At 48.9% G+C, this 23,789-nt stretch overlaps 12 protein-coding genes across 12 annotated transcripts; 7 read left to right on the top strand and 5 right to left on the bottom strand.

Moving 5' to 3' along the window:
- Positions 1-79: 79 nt before the first annotated feature.
- Positions 80-1,621, bottom strand: PV10_00722 (fumarate hydratase, class II; the record flags this gene model as incomplete). Its single annotated transcript, XM_016364834.1, has 1 exon — positions 80-1,621. The coding sequence occupies one exon, from the start codon at positions 1,619-1,621 to the stop codon at positions 80-82; it is 1,542 nt and encodes a 513-aa protein (XP_016228483.1).
- A 948-nt stretch (positions 1,622-2,569) lies between these two features.
- Positions 2,570-4,317, top strand: PV10_00723 (uncharacterized protein; the record flags this gene model as incomplete). The annotated part of the gene is made up of 5 exons (XM_016364835.1): positions 2,570-2,764; positions 2,825-2,949; positions 3,009-3,889; positions 3,949-4,031; positions 4,096-4,317. The coding sequence occupies 5 exons, from the start codon at positions 2,570-2,572 to the stop codon at positions 4,315-4,317; spliced, it is 1,506 nt and encodes a 501-aa protein (XP_016228484.1).
- Positions 4,318-4,722: 405 nt separating this feature from the next.
- On the top strand, positions 4,723-6,073 carry PV10_00724 (uncharacterized protein). Its single transcript, XM_016364836.1, has 2 exons — positions 4,723-5,141; positions 5,204-6,073. The coding sequence occupies exons 1-2, from the start codon at positions 4,904-4,906 to the stop codon at positions 5,305-5,307; spliced, it is 342 nt and encodes a 113-aa protein (XP_016228485.1). The 5' UTR covers positions 4,723-4,903; the 3' UTR covers positions 5,308-6,073.
- On the bottom strand, positions 5,402-6,262 carry PV10_00725 (uncharacterized protein; the record flags this gene model as incomplete). The annotated part of the gene is made up of 1 exon (XM_016364837.1): positions 5,402-6,262. One exon carries the CDS (start codon positions 6,260-6,262, stop codon positions 5,402-5,404), a length of 861 nt encoding a protein of 286 aa, XP_016228486.1.
- A 424-nt stretch (positions 6,263-6,686) lies between these two features.
- On the top strand, positions 6,687-8,055 carry PV10_00726 (uncharacterized protein; the record flags this gene model as incomplete). The annotated part of the gene is made up of 2 exons (XM_016364838.1): positions 6,687-6,698; positions 6,752-8,055. 2 exons carry the CDS (start codon positions 6,687-6,689, stop codon positions 7,865-7,867), a joined length of 1,128 nt encoding a protein of 375 aa, XP_016228487.1. The 3' UTR covers positions 7,868-8,055.
- Positions 8,056-8,110: 55 nt separating this feature from the next.
- PV10_00727 (uncharacterized protein) lies at positions 8,111-10,106 on the top strand. The gene has a single exon (XM_016364839.1). The coding sequence runs from the start codon at positions 8,152-8,154 to the stop codon at positions 10,057-10,059; it is 1,908 nt and encodes a 635-aa protein (XP_016228488.1). The 5' UTR covers positions 8,111-8,151; the 3' UTR covers positions 10,060-10,106.
- A 159-nt stretch (positions 10,107-10,265) lies between these two features.
- PV10_00728 (uncharacterized protein) lies at positions 10,266-11,884 on the bottom strand (the record flags this gene model as incomplete). Its single annotated transcript, XM_016364840.1, has 6 exons — positions 10,266-10,382; positions 10,501-10,853; positions 10,952-11,343; positions 11,401-11,689; positions 11,743-11,761; positions 11,813-11,884. The coding sequence occupies 6 exons, from the start codon at positions 11,882-11,884 to the stop codon at positions 10,266-10,268; spliced, it is 1,242 nt and encodes a 413-aa protein (XP_016228489.1).
- A 610-nt stretch (positions 11,885-12,494) lies between these two features.
- Positions 12,495-13,251, bottom strand: PV10_00729 (D-tyrosyl-tRNA(Tyr) deacylase; the record flags this gene model as incomplete). The annotated part of the gene is made up of 2 exons (XM_016364841.1): positions 12,665-13,251; positions 12,495-12,599 (listed from the first exon to the last, which is right to left on the bottom strand). The coding sequence occupies exons 1-2, from the start codon at positions 13,085-13,087 to the stop codon at positions 12,495-12,497; spliced, it is 528 nt and encodes a 175-aa protein (XP_016228490.1). The 5' UTR covers positions 13,088-13,251.
- Positions 13,252-13,585: 334 nt separating this feature from the next.
- PV10_00730 (uncharacterized protein) lies at positions 13,586-16,180 on the top strand. Its single transcript, XM_016364842.1, has 3 exons — positions 13,586-13,946; positions 14,003-15,582; positions 15,645-16,180. Exons 1-3 carry the CDS (start codon positions 13,692-13,694, stop codon positions 15,703-15,705), a joined length of 1,896 nt encoding a protein of 631 aa, XP_016228491.1. The 5' UTR covers positions 13,586-13,691; the 3' UTR covers positions 15,706-16,180.
- Positions 16,181-17,718: 1,538 nt separating this feature from the next.
- Positions 17,719-18,819, top strand: PV10_00731 (uncharacterized protein; the record flags this gene model as incomplete). The annotated part of the gene is made up of 3 exons (XM_016364843.1): positions 17,719-17,990; positions 18,145-18,745; positions 18,781-18,819. The coding sequence occupies 3 exons, from the start codon at positions 17,719-17,721 to the stop codon at positions 18,817-18,819; spliced, it is 912 nt and encodes a 303-aa protein (XP_016228492.1).
- A 793-nt stretch (positions 18,820-19,612) lies between these two features.
- PV10_00732 (uncharacterized protein) lies at positions 19,613-20,730 on the top strand. Its single transcript, XM_016364844.1, has one exon. It carries the CDS (start codon positions 19,671-19,673, stop codon positions 20,592-20,594), a length of 924 nt encoding a protein of 307 aa, XP_016228493.1. The 5' UTR covers positions 19,613-19,670; the 3' UTR covers positions 20,595-20,730.
- A 111-nt stretch (positions 20,731-20,841) lies between these two features.
- PV10_00733 (uncharacterized protein) lies at positions 20,842-22,170 on the bottom strand (the record flags this gene model as incomplete). The annotated part of the gene is made up of 2 exons (XM_016364845.1): positions 20,842-21,170; positions 21,342-22,170. 2 exons carry the CDS (start codon positions 22,168-22,170, stop codon positions 20,842-20,844), a joined length of 1,158 nt encoding a protein of 385 aa, XP_016228494.1.
- Between the last annotated feature and the right edge of the window lie 1,619 nt (positions 22,171-23,789).

Genomic DNA, 23,789 nt, shown 5'->3' on the forward strand with positions numbered 1-23,789 from the left:
TATTTCTCATCTACCCTCTTGCTCTTCGATCTTGAAATGCCAAGGGAGATCAGATGATGGATTATAACATCAAGTATTTCTATTCAAAAGTTGAATGTGGCAAGGCCAGCTTCAACGGATTTGTCAAACGATCATACTCGTCACCAGTCATCAAACCCAAGTCAAGAGTCGCCTGACGAGGAGTGATACCTTCATCACGAGCCCGGTTGGTGATCTTCGCCACCTGATCATAACCCAAAACCGTGTTCAACGAGGTAGCCACCAGCAGCGACGAAGCCACGTTTTGAGCCAGCCGATCTCGATTGACCTGAATACCCTCGACCAGTTTGACTGTGAAAGAATCAATACTATCGGCCATGATCTTGACAGACTGCAAGACATTGTAAATGATGACCGGTTTAGCGACATTGAGCTCGAACATGCCAGCACCTCCAGCCATAGTGACAGTGACATGATTACCCATGACCTGGAAACAAGCCTGAACCAGAACCTCGGCCAGTGTCGGATTACGTTTTCCCGGCATGATAGACGAGCTGAGTCCATCTGAAGGAATATTGAATTCTCCCAATCCACAATAAGGTCCAGACCCCAGAAACCGCAAGTCATTTGCGATCTTGACCATCGACACCGCAAGAGTGTTAAGCGCGCCAGAAAGCTCCACCATCGAATCATGACTTCCCATCCCCTCGAACTTACTCGGATTAGGAACAAACTTCTCCCCCGTCAAGGTGCCAAGTTCTTCGCAGAAGACTGCATCAAATCCACGAGGCGTGTTTAAACCAGTCCCCACAGCCGTCCCACCTTGAGCCAGTCTCAACAGGCCAGGAAGAGCACCTTGTTCCAAACGACGAATCGCATTCGCCACTTGATGCGCATAGGCATCAAACCCCTGGCCCACCGTCATGGGCACCGCATCCATTAAATGGGTCCGGCCGATTTTGACAACCGTCGAGAACTCATGCGCCTTCCGCTGGAAAGTCTGCCTAAGCCGAAGCAAAACCGGGAGAAGTTGAGAACGAACCGCCAACACCGATGCCACATGCATGACTGTGGGGAATGTGTCATTCGACGACTGTGACCGATTCACGTGGTCGTTGGGATGAATTGGCGATTTCGTTCCTAAGGGTTGGTTGGTGAGTAGTTGGTTGGCGCGATTGGCGATCACTTCGTTCGCACACATGTTGGTTTGTGTGCCAGATCCGGTTTGCCAGATCGACAAGGGGAATTCAAGGTCCATTTTGCCATGGCTGACTTCCTCGGCGGCGGAATAGATGGCTGAACTGAGAGATTGGTCGAGTTGGCCGAGGCGGAAGTTGGCGTTCGCGGCAGCCATTTTTTGAAGCCCGAAGGCGTGGATGAGACAAGGTGGGAATCTTTCGATTCCAGATTCACCGAATGTGGCGAGAGCCCGTTGCGTTTGTCCGCCCCAGTACCGTGCTGCTGGGATCTGGACGGGACCGAATGCATCGTGCTCGATCCGCTGTAAGGCCTTTGTTAGTGGGTTGGGTCGTATTGGTAGATGGGTTTGAAGAATGTAGTCAGTCGTCTGGGGATGTATACTGACCATTGCAGATGTGTCTGGAGGACTTGTTCCGATATCATTTTCTATCATTTTGGTCATGTTGGAAGATCTGGGCTGAGGTGGCTGGTGTGCTGTTGTTGTTGTCGTATATCCTCGATGAAGATTCAGCGTTGTGCAAGACAGCAGATGGCGATGAGGACGGGTCAGCTGACTGGATATCGCTGTTAGACGTCTAGCTGTTCCAGAAAGAATTCTCAATTCCTTGGAGTTCTAGGTACTTTTCTTTCAACACATGATCATATCAAAATTCAGATTCGAGCCTTTGAAAGGCCCATCCGACCTCCCTGGACCCATCATGAGCTTGAGAATCGGAGAGACTCGGATGGCAAAATGTATAGACTCGAGAGTATACAGCAGCCCCATCTCAGAACTATTTTGACCTCGATATTGAACCAAGGCCCGGGAACGACACGAGCGAGCCAACATGTACGGGCACAATGGGTTAAGAAGACTATCCCGTAAAGTAGAATAGTGAAAGCGAGGGGTTATTCTTCTCCCGGACCCGCATTACTCAGTCTGTGTCCGGTATAAGCAATCGTCCGGACCCACTCCCCCCGGCTCTTGAGAACCCTTTTTTTGATGGTCATTCGGGATTTTGCGAACAAGGCACGGAATTCACAGAGTCATCAAAGCATTTTCGAGAGTAACGAGGCATTTCATCTCCACCTCCATCACTGGGCCGCCCGGGGCCTTGAGAGTCGTCTTTCCTGGGGTATGTGGAGTGGAGTGAGAAATGATCCGGCCGTACATCTGGGGGAACAACGACTGAACCGAACAGGGAGAAGAAAGCTATACTCCTGACCTGACCTGATTTGACTTGACCATGAATATTGATTGGTGTTGTGCAATATCTATAATAGAGCACAGTCTTCTCAGTTGAGGAAGTGGTACGAAGACAGTTCGACTTCTATTCCTCGATCGACCTACAATATCCATCTTCCTATTTAAGATCTCTTTGCACTGGTCTACTGTCTGTCGCCGATATCCATGGCTCTGAATAAAGACGCGTCGTACGCTCAAGAGGTTGATGTGGCTGGTGGTCAGTTCGAGATGGAAAAGGCCGACCCAGAAGGCGCTCTTGCGACCAACGTCGTCTCTGCGATCGACCACGTCGCGGAGAAGAAACTTCTGCGAAAACTGGACATTCGTATCATGCCATTGATCATGGGGTTGTATCTCTTTGTAAGTAACTTGAGCTTGCAACCTTGTATGGGTGAATGATTTGCTAACCTTCATCTATAGTCTTTCTTGGATCGAGTCAATATCGGAAACGCTCGAGTGTATGGCATGGAAGAGAGCCTGGGACTCACGGGCTCTCAGTTCCAATTGTCGGTCAGCATTTTCTTCGTCACTTATGTTCTTTTCGAGTAAGTCAAGTGGTGGATTTGGAGTCAATAGTCCGAATTCTGACTGTGTTTACGGTTAGAATCCCCTCCAATATGATCATCAAGAAGATCACGCCTTCTAAATGGCTGGCGTTTATAACCTTTTCATGGGGCATCATCTCGACCTTGACAGGAATGACCCAAAATCTCGGAGGTCTGATCGCCTGTCGGATCCTCATGGGAATCTTCGAAGCCGGATTGTTCCCTGGTCTATCGCTATACCTCACAACATTTTATACACGACAGGAACTGGGTCTGCGATACTCGTGGCTCTTCACCTGTAACGGCCTGGCAGGTGCTCTGGGAGGATTGGTCGCATACGCAATTGGACACATGGAAGGCGTGGGAGGACTTGAAGCCTGGAGATGGATCTTCATTCTCGAGGGTCTTCCAACCATTATTCTAGGCGCAATCACCTGGTTCGCACTAGCGGATTTCCCTCAGACAGCACATTACCTCTCACAAGAGGAGAGAGACTTGCTCATGGCCCGGCGCGGTCGACAAGCCGGGTTCAGTGCGTCGTGGGACGAAATGCATAAGTCAGATGTGATGAAAGGTGTCAAGGACTGGAAAGTCTATGTTATGGCCTTTGGCCAGTTTTGCGGTGCTTCTATGCTTTACGGATACAGCACTTTCTTGCCCACCATCATCTTGGATCTAGGAACCTGGAATCGAGTCGTCACTAACGCCATGACCATTCCCTGCTATGCTCTGGGTGTCATCACTTATATCATCATCGGCTGGATCTCCGACCGGCTTCAACTAAGAGGATGTTTTCCAGCGGCTTGTGGCATCATCTCTGTGATTGGTTATGGTGTTCTCCTGGCTCCCGTGAGTGCTGCTGCGCATTATGCTGGCTGCTTGCTGGTGGGGATGGGTTTGTATGTCTTTGTTGGAATGCCTTTAGCATGGCTTCCGATGAGTAAGTTCAAGAAATCCTATTCTGTGTTGGTAGTATCCAGTGCTGACAGACGATATCAGATTGTCCCAAGTATGGCAAGCGAGCCTTTGCCTCTGCTTTCCAACTCACCATTTCTAATTTGTCTGGTGTCATTGTTCCATTCGTAAGTCACCTTGTCCAAATATGTGTTTTCCTCTCTGCATTGATAGCTAACATTTCTCTTTCAGCTGTACACAAGCAACTTCGGTCCTCGGTACATTCAGGGAAATGGAGCTGTTCTCGGATGGGTCGGCACTGGAACTATCATCTACGGCAGTATGTTCATGTACTATGTACGCAAGAACGCTGGCAGGCTTTCCGGCAAGGAAGATCATAAGATCGAAGGCAAGACTGAGGAAGAGATTGCCGATATGGGTGATGAGTCTCCACGATTCATTTACGTCACGTAGATAGGTATCTAGATAGATCATGGAGATGGCACTGTCTCTAGGTATTTCTGAGATCCACTGGGGAAAATACTATGGTAATCTGGATCTTCACAGGAGTCCATGAGAGGATATTGGAAGCAGACTACTTAAGTTTCGTTTCTCGTTGCCTTAAATTGAGCAACCGCAAAGTCGTAGGGGGTCTTCCTGGGCATGGAGCATCGCCTGGAGGACTTTGGACTCTTAGCCGCGGGGGTTCGACGGCCAAAGACCAGGGGAGGCACAGTTAAGAACTTGGCCTATAAGGCTGTGTTCTTACCTAAAGTTATAAGCAGCTCTCGGAAACCGTTAACCACGTTGGGTTTCTCGACGTCTTGGCATCAATCTTCAGACTCCAACCGTAGCTTGCGGCTCTCCAAAGACATATTCGACAGCATCTGGAATATCATCTGCTACACTCCCCATACCCTCGTCTCTCTCCTCGCTCAATGAATCAAGCTCACATCAATCTGCGGTAACACTATCCGCGCGCAAGGACTGCGCCACAACGAACTCATTGGTGTCTCGATCCATCTTGAACCACAACCCATCTCCATCCACTCCACCCATCATGTCCGACTTAGATGCCTCAGCCTCCTTTATAAACCCTCCGTCGACCATTGACGAAAACGATATCGATTCCCTACCTTCAGAACCGGATTCAGACGAGGTTACAATCAGTGAAGATGACTATGAGTCAGATGCGGAACGAGAGTGGAAGGAAAGCCTGCAACAGTTGGAGCTCTTATTAACCATGGTCATCGTGCCATATATGGGAAAGTACTTTGGAAGGAAGTTTGCATATTGGGGTAAGTCATTGGACTAGGAGAATATCTGAACGAGGTGAACATTGACTAACTGCGTTTCTCAGGCTGGAAACAATACATGGAATGGAATTACCCCGTCAAGGTCGAATTTACAAACAAGGCTGCCTTCAGAGGTGTTGGGGCCATTGAAGCTGCTGCATCGTTATAGTTGGTCATCCGTGGATGTGTGTCGTCGCATCCAAGGATCTGTTCCCAAAGACGAGCTCTACAATCGATCGATATATACATCTCATGACAAAAAGCTACGACTCAAAGAGGTGGAACTTCTTAAACGGCTCTCCAAGCACTTTTCCCGACACATCAAACCTGACGCCCTCCTGCGTCAGCAATTCGATCTTCTTATTGGCATGCTTCCCATCCTTACCCCAGTCGCCTCCAAAACCGCCGATCGATCCGTTGGCTGCGAGTACGCGATGACAGGGAACATCAGGAGCGAATGGATTGTTGCGCATACCACTGCCAACAGCTCGTGCAGAAGAGTCCAGAAAGTCGGACAGGGCGGCATAGGTGGTGTAGCGGCCGCGGGGAACCGACAGAAGAGCTGTGTATAATCTCTTCCGATACGGTGTGAGGGAAGCATGGGATTGAATGCGAGAGAGCGTCGCTTTGAGTGTGGCCATGTCCCCAGACGGATGCTTGGGCTCTATTGGTGCTTGTGGACGACTGGCATCGAGATTGAAGGTCAATGTGGACTGCCGTTTGCCAGATTTGGGCATTTTGGTCTTCCTCCCCGAGTCATCATCGTCTCCCCCACGGTCGAGCATACGCTTATTCGCATACTTGGTCTGATTCTTTCCTCGGCATTGCAAGCTCTTCTCGTCAAGTTGACATAGATCTACTTTGCCAGTCTGGATATCCTCACCCAATGAAATGGCATCACGTAGTTGTTCTCGACTCATATTTTTCACTGCTGGCCTTTTGATGACTTTGTCCCATTGTTGACTCCCTCGACCAACAGTATTATCCAGAATGATGCGAGCGAAGCAATGATCCAGTGTTACTGGCCATTTAGATTGAGCATGATCTTTGGCCTTTGCTAGTCGTGGTAGAGTCTCCGAGTATAGTTTTGTCCATTCATTGCGAAGATCTTGGAGTTCTGTCATAATGTGAGATTATAGGTCTCATGCTTGAGTGAGGATATTGTGCTTGGTTAGGGTCATAGCATGAGGGTTGGGCAGTATAGGACCTCTTGTATTCTTCGTCGACGACACCAAGGATGAATCGATTACGATGTGGCGTACCAGTACTTTTAGCACCATGCGGGGGAACCCATGTTGGGCACTTTAGGGCCGCCTCGGGCATCCCAGGTGACATGGTCCAGGCGTCTATAGGCGTTGGGCCCCAGACACTCCAACTATTTTATACTTGGATTTAGCGAGACGCCGCGCCCCTAAAATTGCCAGGGCCTCAAGACTTCAGCCAAGTGAGTAAACTTCTCTCAACTCATATCTCCATCAAATGCCCCTCGACACGTCTCTCAACATGACTCTCCTGATGATATCTCCACTGACATAATGAAAGATCCCAATGTCTGATCGAGTAAAGAAACCCTCAAAGGTGGGTGAACACGACAGTCAACTGACACAAGGCAGAGGCAAACCCCGGCCCCTCCACGACGGTTTCTACCATCTTCAACCTCGTCGAGCCATACGTCCGCTACACAACCATCTTTTCGTAGAACACCTTTTCAATCCTCCAGGCAGTCTCAAATCACTCAGTCTGCCTCGCCGTATACCGTAACCCCACGGTTTTCACGCCCTGGTGTACTGATTAAGGATGACATTGATTCAAGTCTAGAGGATCGAGTTGATGACGGTGGATTACCCTCAAGCTCTGAAATTACCACGACAAAGAGTCCTCTGGACTTGATTGACGCTGGACCTGACTTGGATTCTGATCATGGACCAGACTCTTCGCCTTTGGTTACACGAATTGCCGAGCAGAGACATGAGGACCATGACAAAGGGAAAGGAGAGCATTGCAAACCCTCGTTTCGACGCCGGTTGATTAGCACGACCCCAGCTGCCAAAAAGCAAAAGACATCCCATCATCCAGGTGCACAGGCACAGACCGAAGCAATTGCAGTATCATCTTCTCCTGAATACAGTGAAGTTGAAGGTCTAGAAGATTCACTTTCCAGTCACAAAGGCTCTCACAGTGCGGCCAGCATCGACGACGATCTGGACGATCCATATGACCAACATGAAACCGCTACCATTCCTCGATTTAAAGGCCCTGCTGGCCCAGAACCTTTTCTCAGATCTACGTTCAGGCCAAAAGCGACAGATGACCGGGACAATCAGAGCGCAAGTGAGATTGTATTACCTGACATCTTCTCCCCTTCCAAACGAAGAGGAAAACACGATTACCTTCCTGGTGGTAATGCCGAACTTGTCAGGAATTGGGTTCTTAATGTTGCTGCCCATGAAACGCCATCTCCGAGACCAGGTAGTGATATCATTGTGGTTGACCGCGTTCACAGAGATATCAGCAATCGTTTATTGACTATTTACGACGAAGTGGGTGTAGAGTGGCTACTTCCTACTCAACATGCTGATTCACGAGTTGGCAAAGGCGCCGATTTGGCTGCTGTACATTCTGGGTCTAAGATCTTGATCAAAGGACAGGCGACGAACTGGTCGATTCCATTCTCAAAACCGAATGCGAAGGATTTGTTCGTTGTTGCTCATTGGGAAATTCTGACTTGAAGTTTCAGTTTGGACTCGCACATTCTTCATCCAGCCTTACGACGGCTGAATGTCTATATCTTTTCGTCTGACAACTCTAGGCTTCGAAAGCCACGCCAACTTTGGATACTTTCCTTCGTCAGACCAAATGTTCATCAAGTCATGATGTCATCGACACCATTTCAGACTTTTGTGACTGTGAATCTTCCAAGAGTTTTCTTCTTACACACGTCCGCCCACTGCAGAGGATGCGGTGACACGACTCATTAGGCTCTCCCCGGTCCCTCTTGTCTCCTGCACAGACGATGCACGATGCATCCCTCCAAGAGCGACCCACAGGACCAAAGCTATGGCATTTCAGTGACGGGGTTTTCTCCAGGCTGATATCAACATCTTGGAAAGCGATCTCCTGGATTAGACACTACCTCCCAGATTTGGTTGTTGTCGCCGGCCTTCTGATCTACTTGAACTGGGCTCTTGTCAGACGCGTTGCAACACTGCTCTTGAAAGACACCCGCTTCCTAGTCTTTTGCTTCAATGTCACATGGCAACTACTTTGGCTTTGGTATCGTTCACCAAAGGACAGACATGATGTCAAGACTGCTGCTACTGCTGCTGGTACTTGTACAGGAAAGTCTACCCACGCATTGTCTCCGAGGCTCTTCGAATGTCGAACAACCCATGCGAGGTTCTTTCCCACACAGCATTCATTCTCTTACTCCTACCTCATGGTCGGTGTTCCCATCGACATTCAGTCCCTTAGTCAGGAGATATGCGTCGATCATCCAATGTCAAATTCTAGGAAGAGAGGATGGTTCACTGTTCATGCCGAAGACTACCTCGAACGTGGAATCCACAAAGACGGCTTTGCGGGAAAGCTTGAAGACTATGTCAAAGCTCAGGGGCTCTCCTTGAATGAACTCCCATTCGCGTACTTGGTCACAGCTCCACGCTTTCTTGGGTTCTCCTTCAATCCTGTGTCATTCTGGTATCTCTATGACAGAACTAAGACGCTGAGGTCCATGATACTCGAAGTCAATAACACATTTGACGAACGAAGAATGTATTTTCTCCCTGCAGATCCCAATCCCTCAAAACCTAGGTTCACCAATGCATGGGCCAAAGACTTTCACGTTTCCCCTTTCAACGATCGTGACGGTTCATACAGCCTTTCTGCTATTGATCCCGCGGGACACAGCCCAAGAGATCAGACTACCTCGATTGACAATACCATTACTCTCAGCTCCGCAGACGGCAAGCCCAAGATCGTGGCCCGCATCTACTCAACACGACCCGGACACGACCCTGTCACCATGTCCAGATTCCGATTCGCCTCATTCATCCTTCGATGGTGGTGGGTTGGTTTCATGACAAATCCTCGAATCCTTCGAGAGGCTCGAATACTCTGGGTGAAGAAACTAAAGGTCTTCTATCGACCAGAGGTGCTTCAGACCAGTATCGGACGTACGGAAACCCAAGAGGAAACCACATTGGAACCTTTTTTTCGCCGGTTTCTTCAATATTGTGTTGATACTTCAAGTACTTCTATTCGATATATCCCAGCGGCCGGCCGGAAGAGGGGTAAACTCATCCTCTTGAATCCAACCAATTCCTCAGAGGGACATGCAGACGGCAACAAGGCCACAATTGACGTCAAGATTCTTACGCCTGAGTTCTATAGCGAGCTCCTCCGAGATTTCAATGTCCTTCGAGTTTTTGACCTGAATTGTTTCGAGGCAGGAGCTGGACAAGCCATGGTCTCTGTCTCCCACCCAGAATTGTTCAGGAAACTCCTCGCCACCACAAGAATCAAACCTCGACCAAAGGGCTCTTCTGGCGTTTTGAAATCTCTAATCGACTGGTTGCGACGCCACCGATCCATCCCTTCTAGCCTAGATCCAAATGTCTCCACCCCTGAACAATCACCAGCCAGCACGAGTTTTGATCATTTTGTGAGATCGTCGTCTGGGCCGCTAGAAGTCAGTATCTACGAACGTATCTGCTGTCGAGTGCTCCTCGCCGATCGGGTTGCACTGGGGTTTACTTCAATCCTGCGCTTCTACGTGCGATTAGCTTGGTTGGCGGCACTGATGAAGCTTGCAGTAGACATCAATCGATTTATGATACAAGATACGAGCAGTCCGGGAGCATGGGAGATCTTGCCTCTCTCCCTCGACATCTTTCTAGTCGTGCTTGCAAGATGGTGTTTGTGATACTGATGGATCCCCATAGAATAAGCTAGAATAGATAGGTAGAATACATTGATACCATATTATCGGTTGCATCAATGCCCTGATCGATGAGACTTCACAATTTGTGCGATACAAAAGGCACCATCCATCCATTCACGAGCGGTGGTGGCGTCACTCTGACTCCACGCATGTTCTGCTTGTTCCTATCGTCATGGATCTGCCATAGATTACTTAGCCACATAAGCACAGTCACCGAGATCCAATTTCTTAGGCTCGGCAGACGGAGAGATATCAAAGTCGAAGATATCCATAGGCAAGCCGATAGTAGTGCAAGCGTTAGGGATCTAAGAGAGTAAATCTCGTCAGTAGGGAGGACAGACAGATGAACAGTCCGCCCCAGCAAGAAGCAACAGTCTCCCTCTGGGGGAAAGGGGGGAGGCATGTTTGGTTGTTGAGACTTACATCAACAATGCCCGCCACATGCCCCTCGATAGGAATACAGCTCAACATCAAATAAATTTGATAATCGGTATATCCAAACCTCTTGAGATATTCAATCACACGAAGACAACTCTGACGATACGCCACCGTTGCATCCATGTAATGTTGTTTACCATGTTCATCGACACTGAACCCCTCGAAGTAAATCATCCGTCCAGGTGAGAATTGCGGTTGTACGGGACCAGGAATGTAAATAGGGGATTTTCCGCCAACCATTCCTAGTTTTGCTTGTCCGTCTTTGATGACGTTGAATTTGATGGTGATCACACCTGCGATTTCGATGGCGCCGCAGAAGGAGATTTCGCCGTCGCCCTCTAATAAATTGGAAGGGAAGGGTTGATTAGTGGTGGACACTTTGTTTGGGATGGGATTTGGTGGGAGGGAGGGAGAAAGGTGGGAGAGAGGTCCTTACGAGAGAAATGCAAATCGCCAACTGAAAACTTGGCTCCCTTGACATGGACCGGCAGGTATACCTTGCTCCCGCGAGATAGATTCTTGATATCGCAGTTCCCGCCATGCTCAGGTCGGCCGGGAATGGTCCTGGCGCCTTCTTTGCCGATTTTGGCCTTGAGTTCTTCGTCGGCGGTAGTGGCGTGGACACTCTTAGGCTCAGGTGGTTGAGCAACCACACGGCTAAGGGTGGTGGTCGAAATCAATTCAGCTTCCCGCCTGTTCCATTCGGCTAGGATCTCTGGCGATGGAGCACAGCCTAGAATGCCCGGGTGGATGAGACCGGCAAATCGAACGCCGGGGATGTGTCGTGACGAGCAGAATATGCCTTCAAAGTCCCAGATTGCTTTGGCTCTGTCACATATTATTAGACAAATTGCGTGAGAAGAAAGAGGTTCAAAGAGTCTTCACGCTTCTGGATAGATCTCATCCAAGAACCCGCCGCCGTTGTCCTTGTGAAAGATGCCCGTGAATCCCCATGGATGGTCCTGGAATGGTTGAACGTCTTGGATCTCGACCAACAGCACGTCACCGGGTTCAGCGGTCTCAATGTCAAAAGGTCCGGACAAATAGTGGACTTGGGTCAGGTCGACGTTTTTCACGTCGTCGGCACTATCGTCGTTCTTGATCTGACCACCAGTCCAATCAAGGCATTCGATTTTGACTGTCTCGCCATTTTTAATGGTTCCAGCAGATGGAACTAAACTTGGATTAGATGCAGTCGATTATTTGGATACAATAGGTCAATTTCACCGTCAGGATGCCATCGGTTCTATGTATTTGGTAAGCGACGTTGATAGAAGCATCAGACACAGCAACTCACGTGCAAATATGGTTGATCCTTGGCTGGTTTGTCGAGATCGACCTTGAGAGCGGTTCGAATAGGACCAGGCATTTTTAGCAAGAACTAGATAGTTGATCGAAATGCTTTGACAGGTTCTGAGTCTTATCAAGAAATGTGTGAAATCGAAACACGATGAAAGAGTCTGTTACATGTTCATATGGTCATCATTCTCATATCATCATGTTTGGTTGGCTTGCGGGGCACTGGAAATCATGCCCCTCTCGGTGATGGCGGATCTTGGTTGGACTGGACTGATGGCCCACTGCCAGGATCGATGTGGCAGATATCAATTCAGCTTAGTGTTGGCATTTGATAAGGCTCCTTGGGCTGGTTGCTCGACACCCAATGACTGTTTGGAAGATGATTCTGTTCCACCGGGAAAGGATGCTGTAATTTGCTGGACCAACGGACATGCATTTCCCCGCTGCGGTACGTGGAACAAACCTAGACAGTACATATACTTTGAGATCCAGAAGAAGAAGCTGTTACGTGCGGAGGTTGGCACGAGCGTGCGAATGGTTATCGAGCTGAGCGGGCTTCTCCTTTTCCCCGATTTAAGCGCGGAAACCTCCTACAAGGCGAAGGTCTATTTTACGTCTGATGCATCAGAGGTGGAAATAGACATTTGCTTCAATGCGCGAGTGATTTGTAGTGGTGTAGTCTATGTACTGGTCCCCGGTGGTGCAGGAGTGGACGTTCTGGTGCTTTGTGCTGTACTACTGGATGCTCCACTTTTGACTGGGTTTGTATCGATTTCAAGAGTGACCTGGGAGAATCAGTGCTGGTCGGAACTGACAGGCTCAAGCCTTTCGAATGTGAGATTGAACCTACTGGACCATCGTTGACCAGACTGACTTGCATCATGGCCTGAAACACACCGTCCTTGACCTTTTCTGGTGGATATTGAGCACGAAGTTGGGCCATGAAATAGTCATAAAGCTCCTTTGCCATTTCTGGTTTGGCAGCTCCATGGAAGTCTGGCTTGTTCCCTTTTTTGGTCGAGGCAAACAGGGTAAATTGTGAGACGCATAGGACTTCACCTTGGATATCCTTGACACTCTTTTTCCAGTTGGAGTCTTGCTCATCAGGCCACAATTTCAATTTGAGAATTTTGGCTGCCATGGACTCTGCATCCTTTCGAGAGTCATTGGGACCAATGGCGGCCAGGACTAAAACGCCCTTACCAATTGAAGAAACGACTTGGTCATTGACTGTGACGGAGCCAGATAGAACCCGCTGCAGGACAGCCTTCATCTGTGACTTTTGAGTGGCCTTGTGATACTTGGTCTATGCACTTCCAGCAGCAGACTTCAAGGACTGAATAGGCCAGATATGGCTCGACTCAGGGCAGAAATGACATGAACCGGGCTTGTGGTCAATTTGGTGTATGCTTTAGGTAAGATAGTCGAGAATGTGCAACTCCGGCGGGCGTAGACGTAATACAAGCAGCCTCGGATAATGCAATTTGTATGAATTGCCAATCTATCGTCCGTCGAAGATGTCGATCAATAGTCGTTGTAGCAATTTTCGTGATTCTGAATCTGAAATATGGCCGACTTCAACTTGGCAGGCACGAATCGCACATGGTCGCGCCTGCCGTAACGAGGCGAGAGAGTAGCGCCAAGACATTGACGCCAGATCTGCCCAAAAAGGGACTAGCTCATAATTCAACCAATCAACGTCGCCTCCTCGACAAGTCGCAGACTGCAGCGCGGCTGGGTTCACCATCGACCATCAATCACAGCCGCCAGGTTGGTATCTCATCATTGACGACAGATATTGATCTACAATCACCATCCGTGCGACCGACCGACCCTCTCCTCCTACTCCTCAACCCTCCCACTGATGAGACACCGCCATGGCGTCCCGTAAAATCCAACAAGAGATCGATAAGACGTTCAAAAAGGTCGACGAAGGGATCGCCGCCTTTGACGCCATCTACGAAAAGATCAATTCCTCCACAAATGCCGCACAGAAAGATAAACTCGAGGACAACCTCAAGAAAGAGATTAAAAAGCTGCAGCGGTCGCGAGACCAGATCAAGACATGGGCCGCTGGCAACGAGATCAAGGACAAGTCAGCGTTGCTGGACCAGCGGAAGCGGATAGAGAAGGTAATGAGCAGCACCGACCCCTCCCCAGCATTATACTGACATTTATGACTCAATAGTGCATGGAGATCTTCAAACAAGTCGAGAAGGAGATGAAAACAAAGGCTTTCTCAAAAGAGGGCTTATCACAGAACATCAAACAGGATCCGCGAGAAAAGGAACGAGATGAACTGGCCGAGTTTTTATCTGATCAACTAGACGAGATCAACAGAATCCTGACTGAGGAGTTGGAGCCTGAAGCCAATACGTTACAAGTTGCGCTCAAGAAGAAACAGAAGGACAGCAGCAAAGCTGATCGACTCTCCGAGATTGAGTTGATTACCGAAACCTACAAGTGGCATGAATCACGGTTACAACTTCTGCTTCGATCGTTACAGAACGGCAATGTCGAAAACGAGTTGGTGGCGGCGATCAAGTCGGAAATCGAAGAGGTGGTCAAGGATGGTCGTGAACCGGAGTTCGAACCCGAGGCGTACGAAGGAATCTACGACGAATGCAACCTCGACAGCGAGGAAGCGCAATACGGCTTGAATAACGAATTGGACCGAGTGTCATCGCAGGATGCTCAATCGGTCCAGGAAGATATCGAACCGGATCCTGCGCCTCTGAAAAAGTCCAAAGCCGAACACTCCTCAGCCCGGAGACCGTCGACACAACTCAAATCACCCTTACCCGCACTGGCCACACTAAACAACATGCCTCCACCTCCGTCAATACCCAAAGACAGTACAATGAAGCCTGCTCCTTTACCCAGCCGGTTACCTGGAGAAACACTCAAATACGCTTCGGCTGCGGCGGCTGCAGCTGCGAGCGATAAGAGTGGTGTTGGTATAGCGCCCTTACCACCGCCTGTCAGCACAGCTCCTCCTACAACGTCACATCCTTTACCAGCCCCGATCAAGTCGTCAGCGACCAACTCTCCAGCATCATTAACCGCCCAGCTAGTATCCAAGCATGCCTCCCCGGTACCGACGGCTGCAGGACTGGATGGACCTGGGTCACAGGCGCATTCAAGCCATTCCAAGTCTCCTACACTGAGCTCTGGTAGTGCCCAGGCTGTAAGTGTGTCCAATAGCGTTCCTCCGACCCCGGCGATGGAGAAATCCGAGGCGATCCAAGAACCAGTGATTGCAGATGAGCTGGCGGGTGCGAATGGTGAGGGCCACGAAGATTCATCTGCTGTGGAATCAATCTATCACCTGCCGCCGGGGCTGCAAGATCTGTTGGATTCGTTCGAGACCACCAAGACCCGAGCTGCTCAGCCTCCTTCACAGCTGGCAAGGTTACTACACGCATCTCAGGAGTTCTGCCCAGAACCGGCCGACGGTGACAAGCCTGAGCACTACCGACCAACGTTCAAGCACAATACCCCCGCACACTACCCACAAGATGTCCTGCCCATCTTTGATGACCCAGCACTGTACGAGAATCAGAGACTGGAGACGGACACATTGTTCTACATTTTTTACTATCGTCAGAACACCTATCAACAGTGGTTGGCGGCACGTGCGCTTAAGCAGCAATCATGGCGGTTCCATAAGCAGTACCAGACATGGTTTCAGCGACATGAAGAGCCCAAGCAGATTACTGAGGAGTACGAGCAGGGGACATATCGTTTCTTTGATTATGAGAGCACGTGGTAAGTAGTCCCCTTGAGGAGCCTTGCCCTTCATGAGGAATAGTGTGCTAACCTTGTTGCAGGATGAACCGTCGCAAGGCTGACTTCAAATTTGTGTACAAATTCCTGGAGGATGACTTGTAGGATATGGGATTGACATGTTAGCCGAGTGGCTGGGTCCACACATCGACTGACGGATCGGGGCTTTGAGGACATCCACACTTGATCATAACGAAACACAGCCGGGTCTTGAGCATGCCGTGCCGTCAAACCGATGTATTTGATAGCACTGACATGGCCGACTTGGGGTATGAAATCCATTCCGTGAAACTCTACCTGGCATGAGAGCCACGAGAGTGCAACGTGAAATCAATCAATCGGTTCATGGAACAACTGGGGTGCTCAAGAGTATCTCTGCATGTTTGTGTGTGACAATACCGTCTGCTTTGCTTGTTGCTGTGAAGTCCCTCCGCCTCATTTGTCTGCAATCCATGTTTGATAGAGGATGTGGGAGGAGGAAAGAGCAGATGAGGACGGCGTAGATGATCATACCAGATGTTCCTGCCTTGGATGCCGTGGCTGTGAAGCGTAGTTAAAAAAGGCAACCACGTTAGCGTTGGACTAATAATGTAGACTAGTCTAAATATAGCTAGAATGTCCCCATCCAACCCCCACACATCTCTCTCGAATCTCGAATCACATCCCTCGTCCTTCGCAATTCGTATTCGCAGAGCCTCAACCTCCCTCGTTGCAACGCAGACATGCGTGCGCACCCAAACCATCTTCCCGAAGGCGCCCCTCGGCCCATGAGCCTGGCTGGCGTCGTGGTTGACACGGAACGAGATGCTGATCCACCACACAGGCAACCTTGCAGAGCGGCAGTGTTTTGACATCTTGACTGTGTACCCACATTCGTCCATCTACATTACTCGTGCCATGGTTTGGGCATCCTTTCAAGTAATCTGAGGTTGTGTGACCAACCAGTGGGTTGATTTTCGGGCCGTAATCGTTTCGTGATCTAGCCTGATATCCAGCTGACAATGTTCCAGTAGTTAGAAGCAGCCGTCAAGAAACTTTGTCAAAAGTACTCGCTGTTGGGCCAGAACTGGTCTACATCTGCAGCGATCCGCGATGGTGGTTGATAGTTGATGGTCAATCATGGCGGGGGTCATGTCGCACAAAAACCACATCATGTTCGTTTGCTTTTGACACGCTATGCAACAGATGCAATAGACCGAAGCAAACTGCATGGCGTGGTGGTAAGGCTGGCACAAAAAGATCCGCATATGTCGCAGAGATGTCCGGCTCTGGGCAAGTAGGAACTAGAGCCTTATCAATGATATTTGAGCCGCAGGGTTGGAGGCTCGCCTGATGCATGGATCAACCCGTCGTGCCAGTTGGCACGGCACGGCACAGCCCATGTAGCTTCGGTAGTTCGTTACAGGAGTGACCGAATCCCCCCTCGTGGTTTGAGCCCCGCAACGGGCCAACCTCATGGACACTTGACAAGGTGGACTTGTGCTAGAGCTAGAACCGGTTTATAACCTGAGGGATCTTGAGAGCCCAATACGCGACGTTGCTGCATGGTTCTTCCACAAGGACTGACTAAGTCTAGCAAATCATGTTTTCATTTTACCGAAGTTAAGTTGCCTGTACTGCCTCATTCTACCCACCTGTTCCCTACAATACGCCATATCTATTCAAAGGTATTGTAACATAGCCTCTGCCTGGCGGATGGAAGCGACCTGGTGAATGTGGTGCGGCTCTTTCATCTGCTCAAAGATACAGGTATTGTCCTGTCGATTGACAAGGCTCGAAGAAAACCTGTCTGTTCCTTTGAGTTCTCTTCCAGATTTCCGTTGATCTCTCCATCTCAATAAGACGCTGATGGCTTTACTCGCTCCAGCTATGGAATGGCCACAAACACAGGAAAGCTCGCTACGCTCTCACTTGGTGACCAGCCAAAGTTGCTTGCCTCAACCTTACAATCATCCTCTCACAGGCCTGTCAGTCACGTCAGCGACGCCTTTTAGTCTAACAGAGCCTTCGTCGTCTGATTTTGTCGATTATGTGCCGTCGAGATATATTCAAGACCAGAGATTCATGTTGGGTGCTTTTAGTCAAGACTATAATACCTTTGGCACATTTTCGTGGGCAATGCAGCCCAATACAAAATTGGATCAGAATGATGATTACGGCAATCTCATGTTCACGGGGAATGATAGCGATGGATCTCCCGTGGAGGCTGAGACAGAGCACACACCCCTGCTTGAGGGAGGGCCCGTCACATACTCGAATGCCATTACACAGACGACTCCGTTAGCAGACCACAAGGCTGATACGGGAACCACAACGAAGTCTAATGTTGTTATGAAGACTGAGGCCGCAGACTACGTGGCAAGTCCTCTTGGAAGGTCATTGAGTGACAGGTGAGACTTTTGACGTATTATTCTACCGTTGTCTTGGATCTTCAAGTCTCTCTCTCTCTCTCGCTCTCTACCGACATAGAGACTGATGATGAATGAAGGACTGGGAAATGAGCACTTCCACTGACACAGACCAAAGGACAGTATCCGCATCCAGTACAGAAACCGACGAAACGTATTGTACATTCGAAGGATGCGTAGACGATTTCGGACGGCCTAAAAAATTCAGCCGCAAAGCCGACGTCGTTCGCCACTACAAATCCCAACACCGACCCACATTCGTCTCCTGCCCCCGCAAAAACTGTATTCGCAAAGGGGACCGAGGATTCACTAGGATCGATCATCTCACCGAACACCTACGAGGGTTTCACATGGAAGACATCCCCAAGAAAGCCTCCATCAAGAGATCTGCCAGTACAGACGATGCTGGAGATAATGATGGTAGTAGTGAGATACGAACAACATCTGCTTCTGCAATGGTGGTATTCGAGTTTCGAGAAGCAAAGACTTGGAATGGATCTGGATCTGGATCCGGCAAAGTCGACCCAGAATGTATGGTGGGTGTGTCAAGTTCTGAAGATTGGCAAAGAGAAATGAAGAAAAAGAGAAAGGCAATTCGACGGCAACAAAAGGTGAATCATCATCACCATCATCATCATCGAGGGAGGTTGGTAGTAGAAACCATGAACATGAAAATGAACACGAACATGAAAACAGAAGACAACAAGCCAGCAGCGCCAGGATTGATGATGACAAAGGTGAATTCTCATCAGAGCCATTCACCCTCTTTTAGTCTAACATCGACTATGGAGGCCAGGCACAGACAAGCTAGTCATCAGGGATTCTGTACCCCTGATGAACCAGGGGTTTGTGTTCCAGAGATGATGAAATCCGGGGGGCGTCCTGAGATTTCTGGAATTCATGCAGAGCCAATTACTCTGGAATTTCCGCAACAGCAATTGCAGGTATCATCGGCGGGGGGTGTTGTGATGTGGTAATGTGGCTCTGTTCCAGAGATAGTACTATACCTGGTCGAAACAAGTGGATCCGAGCAGGAAATCTTTCAAGATGGTAAGTGGGTATACGAATCTACGGAGTTTTTTATGAGGATATCTTCTCAACGAGTAATAATGGCTGGCTTATGAATTGAAACGATGACATGACCAAACAAATGAATGGGAGGAGACGGATGGTTGATAGCTGCTTGGATGTTGAAGGGGTTTTCGGATGTTTATGTATGAAATACCGTGATTTGGTCTTTTATACTACCTTGGACCCAGGTATCAATCTTTCAGAGCATGGAGGATAATGTACATGTGCCACGTTGTCTATTCCGGTCACTTTCGCTTGCAACCGAGGCAGAGGATGCGAGTTTCTTGCTGGCAAGCGTCGATTATTAAACAACACCAAAAAAAAACTGACGATCGAAAGGAGTCTCTTGTTCTTGGCATCAGAACTGGCTTATCTTTTGACTTCTGGCTTTGTCATGAGACATGCCCGCAAAGACTAGATTTCTCATCAGAACATTGCATATGACAAGCATCTTTCACCAGGCATGTATATATTCCTGCTCCACTGCCTGGTACAACCTCTCTTTCTTTGAAACACATCTTACCAGTTAACATTCGAAACAGTGTTAGACTTTATTGCATTATCTTCCGAGAAGACATCTATACCAGAAACATGCCGTCGATCAAAAAGGTTGTGGTTCTGGGTGCTGGTGGCAATGTAGGAAAATCCACCATCAAGGCTCTGCTCGCCGAGCCCGGAAGATTTGAGGTCACAGGCGTCACCCGCAAAGATTCTGGTGCAGTATTGCCCGCTGTTGTTCGGCACGTCAGATCCGATTATTCCAAACAGTCGCTACAGGATGCCTTTGCTGGTCAAGACGCAGTTGTTAGTACCGTCTCTGGATCTGGCTTAAGCGAACAGACAGCTATCGTTGATGCTGCTATTGCAGCAGGAGTTCAGGTATTGATCCCATCCGAATACGGTATCGATACAGCGCTGCCAGCCGCGACGGACTTTGTTCCTTTCCTCAAGGAGAAGGTGGCAGTAGTGCAGTATCTCCGATCGAAAGAGGATCAGATATCCTGGACCGCGATCATTACTGGGTCGATCTTTGATTGGGGTCTAAACATTCCTGGCTTCGGAGGTTGGAATCTACCTGCTCGTTCTGTTACCATTTATGACGGAGGTGACATCGAATATGAAGCAACGAATCTCGACCAGGTGGGCAGAGCTATCACAGCCGCATTGGAGCACCATGAGCTCACCAAAAACAAACACGTGTATGTCAACAGCTTCACGATTACGCAAAATCAGGTCCTTAGAGCACTTGAGAAGGCAACAGGTGACAAATTTGCTGTCACGCATGATTCCTCGGATGATTTGTATCAAGACGGTGTCAACAAACTCAGTGAAGGTCAACTACTGGTTGGTTTGCTCGCTCAAATCGCTTCGGCATTTTACGCTAAAGGTGCGAAATTGGGTCTCGGCAACTACTCCAGCTCGAGGGGGCTTTGGAATGACAGATTGGATCTTGCTCCAGAAGACCTCGAAAGCTTCCTTCAAGGATTCGTTGGCAATAAATCTGGAGTTCAGTAAGCTCATGCATGCGCGAGTCGAGTCGGATATGTATCAGAGGGTATTGAACTTCCGTTATTCAGGAGAGAAAATATCTTTCGACGAATGATACCAACACAGCGGCCAAAGCACGGAGTTGAAAATAGCTTGAATGAAATAACATGATAGATTCTCTCAGCAACATCCAGAAAATGCCGCACAGTTGTGCCCCGCGTGACTATGTTCGCGACTGGCTAGCGGTCAAATCGGAACTTTGCTTCGCAAATGCTCAAAGTTTCGTCTTGTCAGCCTCTGTACGTAAGATTGACAGCTGGGACATCGCAACCACCATATTGCCTTCTTCGCCCCATACACGACTCTCGCTGTATGTACGACTAGCCCCGGCTTGATGATTGATAGCCTCTCGATGATGCCAGTTGTTGATGTTGACAAGGGGCGTGAAAACTCTCAACGAGAAATCGAGGCTGGCAAAAGCAGCCACGGCGTCAAAGAAAAGGTGATTGTGAACCACGGGCAAGAAAGATAAGGCAGCATCCATGATAAAACTGAGGATTGCGATCTGGTCGGCGCCGGAGCGCAATGGATGATAGGGGGATGCTTTGATTTAGTTATAATGTACGTTCCTCATCACCAAGACTGCTTCGTCCTGTTTACTGATCTACCGAGGGTGTCGATTGCGTCCGAAGACGGAAGATGGCCACTTCATTCAATTGAAGAATGCTTTCGTCCCGCCCATCAATAACCAGTCATTCCAGCGATGTGGATAACCCTGCTTAACTCTAGTGAATAGTGCATCGGGTTTTCTGACATCGTCGATTGAATCGTCAGATTTGATCTCGTCTCCCCAACGAGCAAAATCTTGAATGTACTTTCGTGTTGCATTTACCAAGTAGCGTCCATCACTTTGACTGCTACGTTTGTGACCAGGAATCACGACATTGGGCTCGAGACTTTCGATGAGTTCAAGGGCGTCAAGCCAGCGTTGCCTCTTTTCGATCGAGTTCGCCTCTCCCAAGTGTTGGTGACAATCCCCATAAACCACATCGCCACCAACAATCAGAGCTATCGAAGGTACGTGCAGGAAAGATGATTTTTCGCAGTCGGAACTGACGTCGTATGCCTTCAAAAGCTCTCCATCCAGGCGAAATTCATTGGACTCCGGAAGTGCTTGCGGCAGAACCTTGTCTTCTGGTAGTTGTCCATCCGGAAACAAGCCAGCCCACACATTATAGACAGCTGGTGAATTCATTACTTCGATGCCGGCAACCACCTTAGCTGTAGCAAGAACTTCAACACCTGCAAATCGCTTCTGAATAATTGAAGCACCAAAATAATGATCTCCGTGTGCATGAGTGATGTAGATATACCGAAGCTTTTTATCTGGATACAACGAGAGGATTGAGTCAACCCATTCTCCAACAGCTTCCGCTTGGGCGCTGGTGATAGGAGGATCGACAAGAACAGCAGAAGCTGGTCCATGTATCAAGGTACTGGTGATGGGCTGCCACCATTGCTTCTGCGGATCGGCGAGGCCAGTCGCAGTCTTGATTGGAGGCGACACATAAGTGTCGACCTGTAGGGGAATGAGCTCCGCCATTGAAATGAAGATTCAGTGATTGAGATACAATGCAGTCTCGCAGTGTGCGACGACGACAATGTCCATCGATATATATGTAGTTTCATTTCATTGCACAGGAACGGGCACGGGAGTAAGTCTGTTCACTAATCCCCAACAGCTGACAGGTCTGCATCATTTGACAATGCGCCACCCATCATCTATACTCTACCAATGTTTGCTTGGCGGTAAAATTCCCGAAAACAGGCATCGCCTCTTACACCGATGCCGGTCATTCGCGGACCAATTCACATGATTAGTGAATTGTTGTGCACTGATAGATCGAAAAGATAGGGGATTTCGCAAAAGTTTCAACGTTGTTGATCAGGTACTTGGCGTAGTCCTAAAGGACAAGTCCGGAAAGCAGTGGCTCATACGATCGCTGTGGGCTACCGTCACATTGGCTGTGCGAATTTCGTCTATGGAAATGAAGAGGAGGTTGGACAGGGCATCCAAGACGGCTTGGCCGCTGCAGGCATTTCTCGCTCCGAGCTTTTCATTACCACGAAGTTGTGGAACACTTACCACTTACGAGTTGCTAAATTCCACCTCTATAACTTCCACGGGGAAATATACCGAAACATGAGGAGATAGAGGAGGTGAAAAGAAGGAAATTGTACACTATCCGCGATGACGAGGGTCGCTGGCCAAGTAAGAGACAGGTCACACGGCGCGGAGATAATTGTCCCCTGGCTCAACCTTTCGTTAAATACACGAGGCATATTATGGATAATCGTGTTGTGAAAATGTAGGAGTCAGCGAGCCCTTACTTATCTATACTCAGGTCGCCCCGATTCGTCGACGACACCGATGAGTATTGCTTAACATAGTGTCGTTTTCATCGGTCATCCAGCAGATGAGGAATTGTATTTCTGAAGGAAAGACGTGTGGACTACTCTCACCTACAGAATGCGATACTGCAAAAACTTTCGACGTCCTAGAGTATTCAAATGTCGCCAAGTTCGGGAACACAAGCACACTGGTCTTGCATCAACCGTAGTCAAGCCAATGATGGGGCATTCATAAATACGTGGCATTACCTCAAGGAAGATGGAAATGCATTGGATAAGAGTGCCCACTGCCATGCGGGCGGCTAATGCACCGAACAGCGACCTCCATTGCTGCTGACAGGCGGAAAAGATCTTTGCCGCCCGGCAGTTTTTGCCTTCGCATGGACTTTCCCTTGAAACTTGGTACAGTTGTGCCTTGACATCATGGCCTTTGGTTATGAACTTCTAGAATTTCTAAGAGACCTGTGCCCAAGTCTGGACGGGGTCGATGTCGGGTAAAGCCTGGCCCAATGTCGGGACCCAATCTTGAAGCATTTGTGCTTGCTCGGGAAAGTCAAACATCGAGAGGTGTTGAGCAATTTCATTATGCAGGGTGTGCACTGTTGATCGGCTTTTGAGACGCCCTTCATATAGTTTCCAGTGGCCTTAGAAATCGCTGCTTGTGATTTCAGCAGTTGAACTATTACCGTTTGTGAAATCATAGTGCAGTACTCGATCGCTCGCATTCCAAGATGCCTTCACATTACATCCCGACCATCGCGTCGCAGTCTCTTGGTCGCTGTTGGTACCATACTTTCGAAGACAAGATTG

The sequence above is a fragment of the Exophiala mesophila genome, assembly GCF_000836275.1.
Source record: "Exophiala mesophila strain CBS 40295 unplaced genomic scaffold supercont1.1, whole genome shotgun sequence".
In the NCBI taxonomy this organism is placed as follows: domain Eukaryota; kingdom Fungi; phylum Ascomycota; class Eurotiomycetes; order Chaetothyriales; family Herpotrichiellaceae; genus Exophiala; species Exophiala mesophila.

Excerpts from the sequence above, each read along its gene's own strand:
- PV10_00724 (XM_016364836.1), top strand. The coding sequence starts at position 4,904 with ATGTCCGACTTAGATGCCTCAGCCTCCTTTATAAACCCTCCGTCGACC. Across the intron at positions 5,142-5,203 it reads AAGGAAGTTTGCATATTGGG|GCTGGAAACAATACATGGAA; the intron begins GTAAGTCATTGG and ends TGCGTTTCTCAG.
- PV10_00727 (XM_016364839.1), top strand. The coding sequence starts at position 8,152 with ATGCACGATGCATCCCTCCAAGAGCGACCCACAGGACCAAAGCTATGG.
- PV10_00730 (XM_016364842.1), top strand. The coding sequence starts at position 13,692 with ATGGCGTCCCGTAAAATCCAACAAGAGATCGATAAGACGTTCAAAAAG. Across the intron at positions 13,947-14,002 it reads AGCGGAAGCGGATAGAGAAG|TGCATGGAGATCTTCAAACA; the intron begins GTAATGAGCAGC and ends ATGACTCAATAG. Across the intron at positions 15,583-15,644 it reads TTTGATTATGAGAGCACGTG|GATGAACCGTCGCAAGGCTG; the intron begins GTAAGTAGTCCC and ends ACCTTGTTGCAG.
- PV10_00732 (XM_016364844.1), top strand. The coding sequence starts at position 19,671 with ATGCCGTCGATCAAAAAGGTTGTGGTTCTGGGTGCTGGTGGCAATGTA.